The sequence below is a fragment of the Ursus arctos genome, unplaced genomic scaffold (assembly GCF_023065955.2).
Source record: "Ursus arctos isolate Adak ecotype North America unplaced genomic scaffold, UrsArc2.0 scaffold_17, whole genome shotgun sequence".
NCBI classification, from domain to species: domain Eukaryota; kingdom Metazoa; phylum Chordata; class Mammalia; order Carnivora; family Ursidae; genus Ursus; species Ursus arctos.
The window spans coordinates 48,295,843-48,312,226 of NW_026622841.1; the positions used below are offsets into that span (position 1 = coordinate 48,295,843).

General features: G+C 43.6%; 1 protein-coding gene across 1 annotated transcript in view; it reads right to left on the bottom strand.

Moving 5' to 3' along the window:
* COLEC12 (collectin subfamily member 12) overlaps positions 1-16,384 on the bottom strand; it is a 186,450-nt gene that overhangs the window by 165,555 nt on the left and 4,511 nt on the right. The window contains exon 2 of the mRNA XM_026496058.4: positions 6,149-6,199. Within this exon, the coding sequence (XP_026351843.3) occupies positions 6,149-6,199 (51 nt within the window). The remainder of the gene's footprint in view (positions 1-6,148; positions 6,200-16,384) is intronic.

Genomic DNA, 16,384 nt, shown 5'->3' on the forward strand with positions numbered 1-16,384 from the left:
CGTCATTAGGATTTACAAAGCCACATAAAGAAAACCTTGCCAGTAAGTGATGCAAATGGCTTGAACATTTCCAAGGAATCCCACAGGGATACCCAGACTGGTTTCCTGCCCTAACTTGTCTCTCTGCCCAGGGTCAGTTCTTTGCCTGACCCTATACCATTTCCATTCAGAGATGCTTGGAAAAGGTGCTGTCTAAAGGCCAGCCCCATGCTGAGCTTATTTAATCACTCCCCACAGGAAATGATGGAAATTCCTGGCATTCTTATCAGGGAAAGGGGTGAGCTCCGCTGGCGTCAGTCTCGAAAAGCCCTGGTGAGATGGATGTGGGGATCCCTCCTTTGCTGTTGGAGGCGGATGACTTCAAAGCGGGGCCGTCTCCAAACCCAAACATGAAGCCAGGCTTCTAGAAGAGTCCTGGGAGAGGAGAGACAGGCAGCCTGGTCCCTAAGCCCAAACAATGAGAAGTTGAGGCATCCAAGTGTTTATCTTAAGCAGCTCCCCAAAGATAGTCTGGCATCCTCTTGGTAAACTCTTTCAATCCTCTGCACTGAAAGCAGAAACTCACCATGTACCTCGGACAGAACTCTGCTTTCTGGCTGTTTGAGCATATACGTGTCGTGCTTTTTCAGAAGTCTGCGTGGTCTTTCACACTTTTAGACACTTAGGTCCTCTAAAACTCTTGCCTAGAAACTGCTCATTGATTTAACAGGAGGCACTGAGGTTTTGCGTCTATCTTTGGAGGACGGGTTTGGAGGAAGGTGCAGGTAAGGAGTAGGGTGGGGGCCGCTTTGGAGCAGGGCTGGCCTCTATGCCATACAGATTTCGCAGGCTGCTTCCACGTGTCCAGCACTGTTCAGATATTCTCGCTAATCTGAAACGATCACTCAAGGGAAGAATGGGGAAAGAAAAAGCACAGTGTGTTTGAAGCTACTGGTATAAGGAGGCCTGTGAAGTTGCAGGTGAACAAAACCATTCAAGGGCACACTCTGGTGCACACACTTAGGAAAAGGCATCTGATACCCCTTTTGGGACTGTAACCCCTAAATCATTTTTCAGTAGTTCTCTCAGAATTTTCCCACTTAGTTTTTATAAAAGACTTGAGAATGTTTCCTTGAACTTTTTGTTACTGTTTCCCAGTTTGCAATTTTTCAGATCTTTTTCTCCCATCACTATTAATGCTCCCCGTAGCTGAGCCCCAAGGAAGCAATTTTGTCAGTTTTGTCAAATACAAACAACGGACGTTTCCAGCTGCTCCCAGTTGGTCACTTGCAACCCTTAAATCTACCCATGATTTTCACAGGCGGAGCCACGGATCTCTTGCTCCTCCACCATTCCAGCTTTGGACATCCTATTTTTATACCAGATCAGATTCCAAATATAACTCAAGACAACCCAATGCGACCAAAGAAACAAAGTTGGTCTAGGCGCCCTTCTGCCCCAGCATAGAAAGGAGACAAAGCAGGCTCTAGAGGGAGGGCCCGAGACATCGGGCATGGTGTTCGCCATTAGACACCCACACCACCCACCAGGGTACTGGGGCACAGAGCTGCTGTCCCTAGGTCTTCTCGCCTCTCATAGTTTTTAGCAGTAAAGCAAGAGGTAGGATAGAGCAAGAATTCATGAGGCTGCTGGAAATCAGAAGGTTCCAGGAGCCTACTAAATCCTAGGCTCTATGTTCACACAGCAGGACCAGAAGGCCCAAGAAGGAACCCAATATTAGAATAATGGTCAACACTTATGGGAGGCTCACAGTGTGCAGGGCACTTTGCTAACGAAACTAGCATCCCATTTAATTCCCAACAACTTCATAGAGCTGGCCTCTTAGGACCCAAACTTTACAAGTGAGGAAGCAGACTTCACAATGCATCTGACATCACACAGTTGGGGAGTTTGGGGACTCAGATCCAAACCCATACACCTGGTTCTAGTGCCCATACGCCTAACCACTGCCCCCAGCCGTCAGGAGAGATAAAAAGTAGCCAAGAAACAGGAAAGATAACACCAAGCCTGCTGTCCTCATGGAGCTGTTGTGAAGGAAAAATACGTTTGTCCTTTGGAAAGATAAATGTGATGCACCAATGTGAGCTGGATTTGCTATGATCATTTCTACACATGTTCCGGAATGCACCCTTCTTCCCACACGTCTCCCCTTCGCCTATGGAATTCTGATGCACTTATCCCTTGGAACGGAAATGACATTCTTCATTGCTTCTACTCTCTATCATTTTAATGAAGAAAAATTTAAGAAAACAAAACTTGAATGCATTCATGCTAATCATATGACTAATCAGAAGGTTTTAGAAGACATTCTTGGATCAACTTACCACAAATTCCAAAATTTATAAATTTATATTTACCCCTTATAATATGAACGATTTCTCCTTCCTTTTCTGCTAACTATAATAAAGGATACTAGAGCCATATGTGATAGTTTTGAAAAAAAAAAAAACAGTAACTGAGAAGTATGTAGAAAAATATCACTGTAGTATATATTGTATTCTATCTATAGAAAGTACAAATTAATGTACAGGTGCCTGGTGTTCCAGAGAATGAACTCTGCCAAATCGTAACTATAGTTACATCCCAAATTAATTAGCTCTGCCTACAGAGACCAAGAAATGCTGGCCCGGAGAGCCTGATTAAAGCTTGAATATGCTTCCTTCATTAACCTTTCAAAGCTTCCCCTCACTGAAGCTTCTGTCAGAGAAGCAAATAAGTGGCAAACCCATCAGATTTAAGTCTGTCTCTCCCCCAGACACCTGTCTGGAATTCTGGGAAAGGGGCTAACAAGCATGACATATACATAGACTGAAGAAAAACAGAAGACCTGCTTGAGACCGAAATGCAATAATGAATCCCCAAATAAACAAGGGATGGCTGTCCTAAAATAACCATGCCACACTAGATTCCTGGAGAAGATCACCCATCTTGGTCTGTATTGTTTTTTTGTATCAAATTAGAAAAAGCGCAATACTATTATGTAAACAGTCTTGACTTCATGTAGCAAATGCTTCTGAAGATCTATAAATACCTTTGGAAACAAGCCACCAGGCAACGATTTGCTGGAACAGTGAGCGGCCCCTTTGCCCTGTGAATAATGAACCCCTGGTCCACCTGTAGACTAAATTCAGTTATGTAAATTCTAAAAAAGACATAGCTAAAATTACATAACAACTAAACCCTGTATGTTACCAAGTCTACTTTCGTAAAAATAAAAGCCGACAATATTACCACGTTGAAAAGTAAACCATACCTTTACATCTCTTCAGGAATGACGTTTCAGACCTGTCACGCTTTGGTATTTGGCAGTGGCTGTACGAAAATGTCCAGAGAGTGATAACAGCCCCTCATCTCAGGAGTGGGATAATAGCACCTTTGCTTCTATAGCGATGTACTTTCGAAGCACTTGACCGCCTGGTCTCTTAGTCTTACCACAGGCCTGTGAGGTGACCTACCTCCCTTGGCAGGTGTCACTCTGCCCACTGGGCAGACGCAGCATCTAAGGCTCACGGAGTTTAAGTGACTGGTTTCAAGTCACAAGTGTAAGTAGGGGCAGCTCCCACAGGGCTGTCCTGTCTCTGGATGCCTCTCACCCACACTACCTGACACCAACTTTACCCCCCTGTGATGGTTACAGTTTAACCGTACCTGCAGCAATGGGTTCTTGGGTTCTGCTGCATTCAGTGACCAGCTTCGGCTACTTCTTAGGAACTGAACACTCATTTACCTTCAATAAAACCACATCCAGAGTCCTAGGGCTTACAGAAACGATGAGGCTCCACGGTGGGGCCAGCAGCCCACTTTAGGGTTCTAGAACTGCAGCGACCCTTCTAGGACACAGAAGTTGAAAAATCACCTCAACCCTATTGTGGGACCCTTCCCCAAGACTATACTTGCCTGAGGGGTAGAAGACACAGCACCCACCCACAGCCCTACCTAACTGGGTTGGGCAAGGACTTAATCTACCTGGGCCTCACCTTCCTTACCTATTAAAGTCTGCTTTCAATCATCTCAAAGGCTCTTCCATCTCTACAATCCTACTCCACCCCTATGGGGGATATCCATCACTTTGCCTAAAAGCTGAATCCAAGAACGCTCAACACCGGGACACCTCTCTCACAGCCTTTTCCAAGATGTCCCACGTTAATTTCATCCCACTGTCTACTTGTGCCACCTGCTCTCATTCTGGCCCTGCCTCTCCGCGCATGCTCTCCAGTACTGGCAAGGTGTTATCATGTGTCCTCTAAGTCATGGGTTTGCGATTTCCACACATAATTCAACCACCACAAATGAAATCTTTCAGCAATTTATTATTTGTGTGTATTTTCATCAAATCCCCACCCACGCAGCTAGTTACATGGTCATGAAATTTTAAATAAAAGTTCTCTCAAGGTCACTTTTCTTAAAGAAACCTTTTCTCACGGTTCTTCATATGTCTACTAATGTCCAAATAAATATTTGAAACCTACTGATTTCCAAATAAATACTTGAAACCTACTGATTTCCAAAATAGGCATGCCAACGTTGATCTTGCCTTCTTTTGACAAGTTTTTTTCCTCTGTTTCTACCTTTTCATTTTTGTCTGTTCTGTTTCCCTTCCCTTTATAATTCCCGGGTTCGTCTTCACGCTTGCTACCACCAGTGAGCCCACCCCGGCCCAGCAGAACAGCACGGGACACTAATTCCGAAATACGGAACGTGCAGGTGAAGAACAGTGGTGGGGGGGGGGGGGGAGTGAAGTACTGAGCACCTCGGCCAGCACATGACCGGAGGCGCTGTCAGCCTGATGCCACCGCATTCCCACTGTGAAGCCCTCCTTTTTCACAGAAAGAAATGTAGAAGTGTATATCCAGACAGAAGAATGTTAAAGCGATGAGGGAGCCAGAGCAGCTGGGGACTGTTAACTTTAATCAAAGTCCAGCCAGGAGGGTTTTTTTTGTTTTGTTTTTTGTTTTTTTAAGCAATAGGAAGTAGATTGATTCTCTTTTACATTCTCTCTCTCTCACACACACACACACACACACACACTCACTCACTCACTCATTCTTCTCTCTTCCATCCTTCTTTGTTTCCTCTTGCCAAGGCACAGAAACAAGCTGGCCGGAAAAACCCCAGTCCCCTTGAACAGCCTTTGGAACGCTGCAGTGTTCACCAGCAGTGCAAAACCACACTGCAGAGAATGACAAGCATGGTCGTGTGCAGTGGCCTCGGGGACAGAGGACCGTGTTTCCATTCCCTACGGCTGCCGTAACGGATCTCCACACACTTGGGGGCTTAACAACTCAACTCTCTCCTCTCACAGTTTGAGCAGCCAGAAGTCTGAAATCAACTCCAGTTGGCTGAAATCAAGATGCTGGCAGGGCTGTGCTCCCTCCGGAGGCTCTGACCAGAAAATCCATTTCCTTGCCTTTTTCAGCTTCTAGTGACCACCTGTATTCCTTGGCTCGTGGCCCCTTCCTCCACCTTCGGAGCACATCACTCCAGTCCGCTTCAACCAGCCCACCACCTTCTCCTCTCAGTCATTTAATATCCCTCTCCCTCCCTCTTACGAGGACACTCTGATCAAGCTTAGAGCCCACCCAGATGGCCCTGGATAATCTCCCCATCTCAAGATCTTCCATTTAATCATATCTGCAAAGCACCTTTTGCCATATAAGGTAACAGGCAAGTTCCAGGGATTAGGACGTGGATCTCTCCGGGGGCCACTATCCAACCTACCACAGGGTACCGGTGTCTAGCTGGGCTCCTGGAGAAAGTCTTCCTCTCACTTATCCTCTAAGTTATAGAAGTGAGACTTGAGAAAAGAGGGCAAAGATGTTTCCTAAATATCAAACTAGAGAAATCTTGTGTATGATTCCTCCTGTCCTGTCACAGATTTACCTTTCCCATTGTTTTGTCTATTAAGCCATCTGGTTTGTATTCCGTGAACCCCATGAGTGTCCCATTGCTTCCCGTGCCCGGGCACAGCTCCTGTTCCATTACCCTCCGTGTTATGAGAAATCATCCACCTGTTACACAGAAACCCAATTTCCAACCAACACTGGGCCTCAGAACCACACATATCCGTGTGCGCCAAAGGTCCAGTGACGGCCTGTTACCGCATCTCAGGTCAAGCGTGCAGAAGGAAGAGAGCTTTGCCAGAACTCACCAAACCTCTTGTAACCGAAGGACTGCACCTCCTCCTCCTCGGCAAAGTCGTCTGCAGGAGAAGAAAAGACACCGTGTTAACCCTGGCGAGGCCCAGCAGTACGGGTCCGAGAGGGGTTCAACGGCTGCGATCTCCACCTGCTCCATCCTCCCCCTGCCCACATGTGTCCTTCCGTTCCTGGAACATGCCACACTTGCTGGGAAAGACCACAGGGTCCCCACACTGGCTGTTCCCTCTGGCTGCAATGCTCTTCCTCCCATTCTTGAGGAGACTCCTTCTAATTCAGGTCTCAGCTGAAGTGTGACATCACTGAGATGTCTTTCTGGACCACGACCTGGCCATCCCTGTCACACCACCCTATTTTCATATTACTCTCTGCTGCCATCCTTATTCGTGTGTGTGTGTGTGTGGTGTGATCGTGCATTCTGTGAGCACACACATTTTCTGTTTTGTTTCATGAATGAGTCCCCTGTGCCTAGAATGGTGCCTGCCACAAAGCAGGGGCGAAATAAATTTTGTTGAATGATGACTGGCTAACCAGCTGTCCAAAGGGTTCTATTATCTTCACATAGCTGAGCCTAAACCTCTCCCGCTCAGATGCCAGGCTCCAGGGTCATGTCTTCCCCTAAATGGGGTATCACAGGAGCCCAGCACGACTTCTACGGTGACAACCAAATCCTTCCCCACTCCCATTCCATTGGATAACTGGGACCAACAGATGGTTTCCCAGTAAATACATTTCAAAAAACAGCCTTATTCTGGAAATTCCTAAATGTAGGCCATTCTGGAAACAACAAAAAAATAGGTCAGCAAAGCTTTCCACCAAAAGGTCTGAATCCACCCCCTTCCCCCAAGACAAAGGCAATGTGATTTTTTATCACATTGATAAAGAACCTATTTTACAGTTCTGCCAGGTGTGGGTCTGGTGATTTCTCATGCAACTTCTGATGACACGTAAAGGTGTCGAGACTAGGCCTTTCCAGGGAGCCCAAATCAATTATCCTTGAGCTGGCCACCATGACGCACCAGTGCTCAGCTCTCTTCTGCATGTGACTCAGTTCAAAAGCATTTATCTGGCACACACTATGGACCAGACACTGCCAGGCAGTGGGGCTTCAGAAATGAGCGAGACGTGGTCCCTTCCCTCAAGAAGCTGACAGGCTTTCAAGGGGGGAAAATAAATCTCTGTGATCATCTTTTTCAGACCCCAAATGGGATGCAGGACCTGGATCTATCTGAACCTTGAAATGTCATAGAAAAACCCAAGAGGTATGACGTCTCTAATACAATGCGGTGGACGTTGGCGCACTAGCGTGTTATGAAATGCTATGAATACACTAGTGAGAGAGCAATTACTTCCAGCAGAGAAAGAAGTATGATATCTCTGTATTTTATCATTGTTTCCTTATCCAGAGAACAGGGAAGAGATCTTGGTTGGAATCTAGAAGGCCAGGTCTTCATAATTAAAGCAGTCTTATGTCAAAGATTGGTGTTTTAGTTCTTCCTACATGGAAGAACATGTTTACAACCCAGAGAATAGCACCTTTCTCAGTCACTCGGTGACTGGTTATTTCCACAAATACACATTAAGCTCTTCTGGGCCAGCTTTACTAAGTAATCTCATCATATTAACGGCTGAGAAGCTTGGTCTAGTCTCAATTAATGAGAAACGCTTATCTGGGGCTTCTGCTTAGAAATCCATGCATTTATTTATTCATTCATTCAATAAATACATGCTTATATCCTAGTGGAGTTGATGAAACAGGAACACGGGTAATGATGCCACCGAGATGTCAGCCTTCCCTGCCAGCTCCAGCCCCTCATCCGCCACACCATACCTGCAGAAGGCTCTCCTCACACATGGACATTGTGAACCAAGGAGGCATCACTGAGGATCTCACAGTGGAAACAAAAGAGTGATTTAAGCTGCACCCCTGATAGCAAACAGCTTAAAATTTCCCGTTAGACATTTCTGTTCTCCCCCAAAGCTTCTTTTCAGCAGGCCTACCATTAGTTTGTTTGTTTGTTTTCTTTTTCCTCTCTGTTCTTTTTCCCATGCAGCATTTAGTCTGACTGACTCCTGTCTCCTTCCTGAATTTTCCCTGGGAACTTTAAATGTCTCATATTTTTGTTATTAAATCAATTCAGCTCTGTCTCCAAATTAACATACTCAAACCCATTAGGGGTTCAAGAAAACAAAGGCCTTCCAGGTGACCTCTAATAAGTCTCGAGGATCTCCTGGTTCTTGTCTTAAGCCTCATGCCAAAAGGATCAGGAACTCTTATAATGCCTACTAAAACAATACAAAGTTTTGTCTCGTCCAACTCGACAACTAGAAAATCAAGAGCTCTGAGGGGTACAAGTAAAGTATCACAGATCACATCGCACTCGGATGATAAGGGAAGGTCTCACAGAGAAGTATGTTAAATGAGTCTTCTTAATGTTTTTCCTTTGGAGGGAAGAAGAGAATTGGGAAACACGGCATACTATATCCCTTTCTTGGCAAGTCATAGTGGTTTCTCAACTATGAGAGATCTGAGAAGTGCTAATAGAAAGAGACAAAAACTTGTTTAACTTTGTTTTACTCGATGTTTTCAACAGTTGACCTTGAGGGCTTGAGGACGACAAATAAGCCTGAAGTGACGTGCAGTGTTGTATTATGTTCTCAAAACCTCTTCCTCACACCGAGACCCAAGCTAAGTGCATCCCAGACTGTCTTTATGGTACTGAAGGCCTGTGGATGTGACAAGCTCAGTGAGTTCACGTGGAGAGGCTCCAATCAACCTGAGGACCAAGTATGTGACGCCCTATGGTTGGAATTTACCTCTCCTTCCCTACACTCCCTTTGTGTCCATCTGACAGCACCTTCCTCCGTCTGCCCCATATTCCAGTTCCTGGTTTTCATGCCGCCAGACAGAACGCCATTTGAAAACAGGAAACTTGCCGTGTTGTACACTCAGCAGCCAGTACATTTACGGCATGTCGTAGATACTCAATAGTTGCCGGAAATTAAGTAGATTAGAGTTATACCTGTGTCTATCTCTACTACCAGCTCATGAATTCCTGAAGGAAAGAGTTAATCTTTTTCTTTTTGAATAGCCACCATGTGTGGGGAAAATAAGAGAACTAATATTTAGTTAATACCTCCCATATGTCAGGTACTTTCCCTTCATTATGCTTCTGCTTTACAGATGAGAAAACTAAGGCTCCGGACAGGTACCTAACCCGACCCCAGGTCTCACAGCTTATGAGTAGACAGACCAAGACTAAGACGCAGATCTGGGGGGCCCCTGAGTTCCACACCAAGACGGTCACTGACCCCACAGACCCAAGAAACCGAACCCTGTGCAAGCACTAGAAAAGCTAAGATGCAATGCTTTCCACCAAAGAATCCTGAAAAGGCTAAGGAATTTGGGGCACAGGTCAGTCGTGAAGGAGAACCAAGGTAGGGCTAAAAGAGGAGGACGGGATGAACCTATATTACAGAAGCAGTTGACTATAACCAAAAAGATAATAGATGTTGGCGAGGATGTGCAGAAATCAGAACCCTCATATGCTAGTGGTGGCAATGCAAAATGGTGCGGCCACTTTGGAAACGGTCTGACAGTTCTTCAAAAGGTGAAGCACAAAGACCCCATATGATGCGGCCATTCCACTCTAGGATACACCCAAGAGAAATGACAACACGTGTCCATACAAAAACTTGCACGTAAATGTTTGTAGTAGTATTAGTCATAACAGAGAAAAGTGGAAACAACCTGAATGCCCACAAAACGATGAATGGATAAATTAGCATAGAGCCATACAATGGAGTGTGACTCAGCTGTAAAAAGAAAGCACTGACACACACAACATGGATGACCTTGGAAACATCATGCTAAGTGAAAGAGGCCAGTCAAGACAGACTCCATTTATATGAAATGAAATGTCTACATGAGACAAATTCACAGAGGTGGAAAGCAGGTCAAAGGCTGCCTAGGGCTGGAGGTTTTAGGGTGAAAATGGGGAGTGAGTGCTAATGGGTATGGGATTTCTTTTTGGGATGACAAAAATGTTCTAAAATTTATTGTAATGATGGTTTCAAAACCTGTGACTATACCAAACCAAACCAAAAACCCCACTGACTTACACACTTTAAATAGTTTGGGTGGTATGTGGGCGGGGGGGAGGCAGCTCGACCTCCCAAGTCCCCCCACCAAGCTGGTAACTGGCCCTCCCTGACTACAGCAGAAGGTCTAAGGTTTATTATTCAGTGAAGTTAAAAACAAAAGGTCTCTTGTCTAGAGGACATCAGGAACAGCTGAGATGAGGGAACCACAGTAGAATCCGGGGAAAAGGTGAAAGTTTATACACTGAGTGTCCAGATGCGCAGTCCTCCTCTCCCACTCAGTCAGCCAGCCTGTACCCTTTAGGCCAAAGCCTGGAAGGCTCTTCCTGGGCAATCTGACCAGTTAAGATGAAAACAAAAGAATGATTCTGATTCTGGGAGGTCCCCGGTGGAACAGCCCAGCCAGTTCAGCTTAGAGTGACAGTCACAGTTCACAAATCCCACCAAACAGACAGGTTCTAATTAACCTTTATAATATCCTGCTCCTACGGACGAGAAGACACCAGACACCTGACACAGCCTCTAACATGAAAAGACAAAGATGAAAATAAAGAAACCAGATAAAGAAATTTGGAGGAAATACATATGACGTGACCTGATAAAAATTTCACAAAAAAATTCAACCATTAATATCCTTAGAGAGGTAAGAGAAGATAATGAATCCACAAAACTAGAACAGAATGCTATAATGAAGAAAGAACCGTAGAGAAAAAGAAAAAGCTCTCCGAAATTAAAAGTATGATCACAAAAATAAAAACTTAATAGCAGAGTTGGGAAACAGAGCTGACACAGTCCGAACGTAGGGAGAAAAAAGCAAGTAAATAGAAAAGAGCAAAGGCAAAAAAAATTTTAGAAAATTAATTCAGTGGGTCCAATATTCAAATAACAGGTGTTTTGGGTAAAAGAACAGAGGTAGAGAACCATCAGAGGAAGAACTGAACAACATTTTTCAGTACTGAAGGACAGGAGTCTCCAGAGAGAAAGGGCCCATTACTTCCCAGCAAAAAGGAAAGAGATCTATTCCAAGGCACATCACTATAAAATTTCAGAAGACTGAGGACAAAAAGAAAATCCTAAAAGCTTCCAGATAGGGGGAAAGAAAAAAAGAAAAGGAAAAAAAAAAAAAAAAGATTACTTAAAAGAAAAAAAAAAAAAGAATGGCCTCACTTCTCAACAGCAAAACTTAAAGAAAATAGATAAATGCCCTCAAAATTCTAAGGCTAAATTATTTCCTACACAGAAATCTCTCAAATGAATAAACAGGTAACACAAAGATCTCTTCAGACCTACAGATCCCCCAAAAATATACCTCTCATGCACACTTTCTTCAAGACATTATTAGAGAATGCATTCCACTAAAATAAGGAACAAACCCAGAAAGACGTGTGTGTGTGTATCCGTGTGCACACACGCTACACACCCTCATTGAACCCTAACCCTGAGTAGGTCAGAAGGCTCTGCGGAAGACTTCTTCAAAAAGATAGAAATGAAAGAATATCTACTATAGGAGAACACAGGCGTAGAAATCCAGGAAAGTGTAAGAGACTCTGGGTGATGGTGTATACATACGCAGGAAGCTAAGCAAATAAAATAAGAGGATTATTAACTCCAGAGGAAGAGAAGTCATGCAAGAAATAGGAGCCGGCTGTGAATAGCATTTATACCATTGTAGTCATATGAACACTGAATATTGCTTTAATCAAGATTGTGATGCAACTACATTGGGATGATGGAGGGCAACGGAAGGCGTCCATGAGGGTGTTGGATGGAGATGAAGGGTGAAAGAACTAACTGCTTATCTGCTATAAAGGGAAGTCCATATATAATGCCTAAACTCAAAATAACGGTAGTAATGAGGAGGAGGAAGAGGAGGAGGAGTACATAAGCAGGTCACTTAAAGAAAAGGCATCGTGGCAGATGGTCTGCATAAAAGACTACCAAAAATTCTTTCCATCCCTCCACGTGCAAGTCCATTTCCACTCTCTTGAATCTGAGAGGGCCCTGTGACTTGCTTTGGCCGATGGAATTTGCCAGAAGTGGCAGTGGGTGACCTCAGAAACCAGGCCTTGGATGCCTTTCATCTTCTGTTTTCACCCTCCTGGCAGCCAGCTACCATGTGCAATGTCCGACTACCGTGCTGGACTGGGGGCCCCCTGGAAGAGAAGATAAGGTCTCTGGAGGATGGGAGACGATGAAGGGAAGGAAGCCATTCTAGCCACCCTGCTGATGCCCAGCCGTGGGGGTGAGGCCATCCAGCCTGGCCAACACCTCAGGAAGCAGAGGCCAGGCCGAACTGCAGAATCTTGAACAAATAACCAACTGTTGTTTTAAGCCGCAGGGTTTGGGGATGGTTTGTTAGGCATCAGTAGATAACCACAAGAAAAGTAAATGCCAAAAGAAAATGCTAAAAATGTTCTGAAGAGGCTGCCTCTGGGGACTGGAAAATGATGAAACGAAGGTGGGCTGGGCAGGAAACTGCCGTTTTTCATAATAAATTTCATTCATAATAAATATTAGTTGACTCTTTGAACTATGTACATCTCTGACTTTGATTTTAAAAAAAAAAAGCAAACGAGAACGTGAGAAGATAAAAGGCAGGTAGACAAAAATGAAAGTGCTCAGGTCCTACAGATGCTGATGACCAGAAAAGGTCTAGAGGTCCAAGGTCCACCCTGCTTCAAAGAGCCAGGGTGAAGAGTTCAACCTGAAGCAACAGGATCCGCAGTCTGGACTTGCAGCCTTCAATCCCTGGCACAACACAGGTTCTGACGCATGCCAGATTGAACAGAAAAGCTCAGGCTTTTTTAGGAGCCAGGCTGAAGGACTGTGGACAGAGGCTGGGCTGAACCCAGACTTCTTTTCCAAGCCGGGTTCAGGGATCCTGTCCACATGTATGTATCCATCACCTACTCTGTGCTCCTTCTATCTCAAGTAATATATTATAATTAATATATTATAATTAATTACAAATGATAGACCAACATTGAGTTTAAGAGACAAAGTTTGAGAAAACTTCAATTTTCTCTCACCTCCCACACTGAGATGTCATACTTCAAGGTTGTGGGGTGTCCGGATGCACCATTTGCCTCTTCAATTACAATTAGAATAATGCAATCTGAAATATAAACTCTAATTCAGGATAATGAATCAGGTTGCATTGTCCCTCCAAAGGAAAATATCCCCGACTTCAGGCAGGTTGCCCTCTCCTCCCATGTCCTCTGGCAACATTTATCTGAATCTCAAATAGGGCACTTTTCACATTTTACCTTAGATTACAGTTGTTTATGCAGAAGCCTTAAGCTGCCCATCAGACTGCAAGCTCCTTGAGGACAGGCTATATACCTACTAGGTATTTGAATATGTCTCAATAATATACTAAATGAGCCCTCCTTACATACTGCATGGTGCCCTGGGTGTTATACGCAAATACTGAATCATGGAACACTGCATCAAAAACTGGGGATGTACTGTATGGTGACTAATATAACAAAATAAAAATTATTTAAAAAAACAATAATATACTAAATGAATATTTGAATATACTTCATATAAAGAATATTAGAATATATTTAAATAATATGTTAAATACTGAATAAGTGAAAGCTAGTTAGGATTTGGTGGCCCAAATAAATAATAAATAAAATATGACAGCTTAATGGGAAATCAACACTAGCAGTGAAATAGACATGATCTCATACAGTTCTTAAAAAAATATGTATACATACCTCTGTCCTAATACTTCCTTAGAGACACATTTGTTTTATGTTTTGATTCTTGGATGTCATATTTGCACTGGATAAAACTGGACACTGGATTTGAGATACAAATCTTTAAAATATTATGTCATTATCAGTAGGCACCTAAACAATGGTGCTCCACGAAATTAGTGCTCGTGGGCAAATCAAATGTATTTACAAATACTAAATCAACTTTCTATCACTTTCATACATGAGGAAATTGTATGATTTCACTAAAGTTACAAACTCACTATAAACATGGTCCCTGAAATTTCAGTAGGGCTGTTTTTTGGGGTTTTTTTGTTTTTCCTGACATTACGATAATGACAAGAACGCAAGAGAGAGCAGCTGGAGGTGGACCAACATGAACACTGTTCCTATAGAGAGCCCAGCTCCCTCCTACCCCTGAGGTCAGTTTTAACACATTCGTAATTTGAAAATTACTTTCCTTTCAAAACTGAACTCTATTCTTCATGGTATAAACTGTATCACTTGATTAACTTAAATGGTTCATAACTGGCAATTATATTACTGCCTGGAGGAAGCAGCAGGTTACAATTACACAGTATTACAATAACTAAAATGTCTTGAGTTTTCCTTACCTATTAGACACCATTCTAAACAACTGATCTATACTAACCTATTTTATCCTCCAAACAAACAAAAATGGCATTGGCTAGATGCCATTACTATTCCGCCTTTGACAGATAAGGAAACCAGGCCCCCCAGGGGAGGTTAGGTAATTTGCATGTGGCCACCAGGCCCTCAGCTTTCACAGCCCACACTTCTTGCCACCACACTAAAATTCTCAGGTTCAATGCCTGGGATCACTGTGTATGATTACATTTTATGAAACGTTACATTTTACAGTATGTATTCTCAATTATAAGGGTGGACTATTTGCCTGTGAATAATAAGTTGTTATATAAATATCAGCTACTTTCCTAATGTTTCTATTTGGTAAGGAAGTGACTTAGGCCCAAAGAAGTGCAACTACTTCCACAAAAGCCAAGGACAAGTGAGGCAGAATGTCACATGTCCAACCTCTCAAGCTAGTGACTTACCACCTCCTGTGATACTAAGTTGTAATCCCAAACCATTCAGGAAGCATAAAGGAGTCATATTTAATATATCCAAGTCCAATAAATTTCTCCCAGGTGGAAAAACACATTTCCTTTCTATTCTAAAGAGTACTGATTGAATACACATGATAAATTCAGGGGTTAGCTCTCTGGCATCTTAACTTGGGACTACTAATTTCTGTTTACATTGGCTTTCGCTGCCATATAATTACAAAGGTCCTGTAAGCCATCAGCAAGACCTTCTCAAGGTACTATATTGCTTTGAGCTCTTCAAAGATCATTCACTTAAACAGAAATCAAATCACTGCTTGATTGAAAGTTACCTCCCTCAAGCTTTGTTGGTGTGGTTAGAAACTGTGTTGTCAGCACTGAAGAATGAAATACTTTCTGTGAAGAATGTCTATCCTTCCCTATCCCTTGCTCAAAATGTTTATTACTGCCTCCACTACTATAGTTGGTTATTTTTTTTAACTGCTCACCTACTGGTGGTTACAGTCTACTCTTGAAAACGGCACTTCTTACAATGTCCCATTGTCTTATGGCAAACCTGTCAGGAAGACTGTAGTATAGAGACCGTTTTCAGAGTTGCTGGCTTCAGTGGGCCATCCACATTCATGCAATCAGTCATAAGCAAAATCTCCCAAAGACAAACTCTCCACACTGCAATGACCCTGGAATCCACTTTATCTTTGCAAGACCTTCTGTCTAGAGAGGATCCTCTGGTGGCTGGCTGAACCTTCGATGCCAGGTTATTCCAGGTCTGAGTCCAGATGACAGGGCCCTCTTTACACGGCTCACTTAGTATCTAGTGGAATGCAGCACACAGTAGGTACTTAACAAAGATGTGTTGATTGAGTGGAGTATTAGGGTTTGGCTAGGAGGGAGTCTAAGCTAGAGGTGTAACATGTGGATTCTGGAGTCAGACTGAGTCTGAATACCAGTTTTGCCACTGACTAGCTGGATTCCCTTACAGGTAAACCATACCTCTTTGACCCTAAGTTTTCCTATCTGCAAATGGAGAAAATAAGAACACTTGGCTTGGCAGGTGTTCAATAAATGTTAGCTATTATTAGAGAGAAAAATAATAAGTGGGCCTACTAAGTGGCCATCAGTCACACCTAAGAAGTTGTTTGTGAGCATGGTTTATTTTACAACACAGGACCCTGTTCCCTGCCTCCAGGCCACAGAACTCTGGAAGCTGAAAGGGAGTGAGCCTGTGCCTTCGGAATGGCAGAAGATGGAGAATCAGCCTGGTAGAGCTGACCCCACGGTGGGGGTAGACTCTCTTCACAGATGATTACCTCGCAGA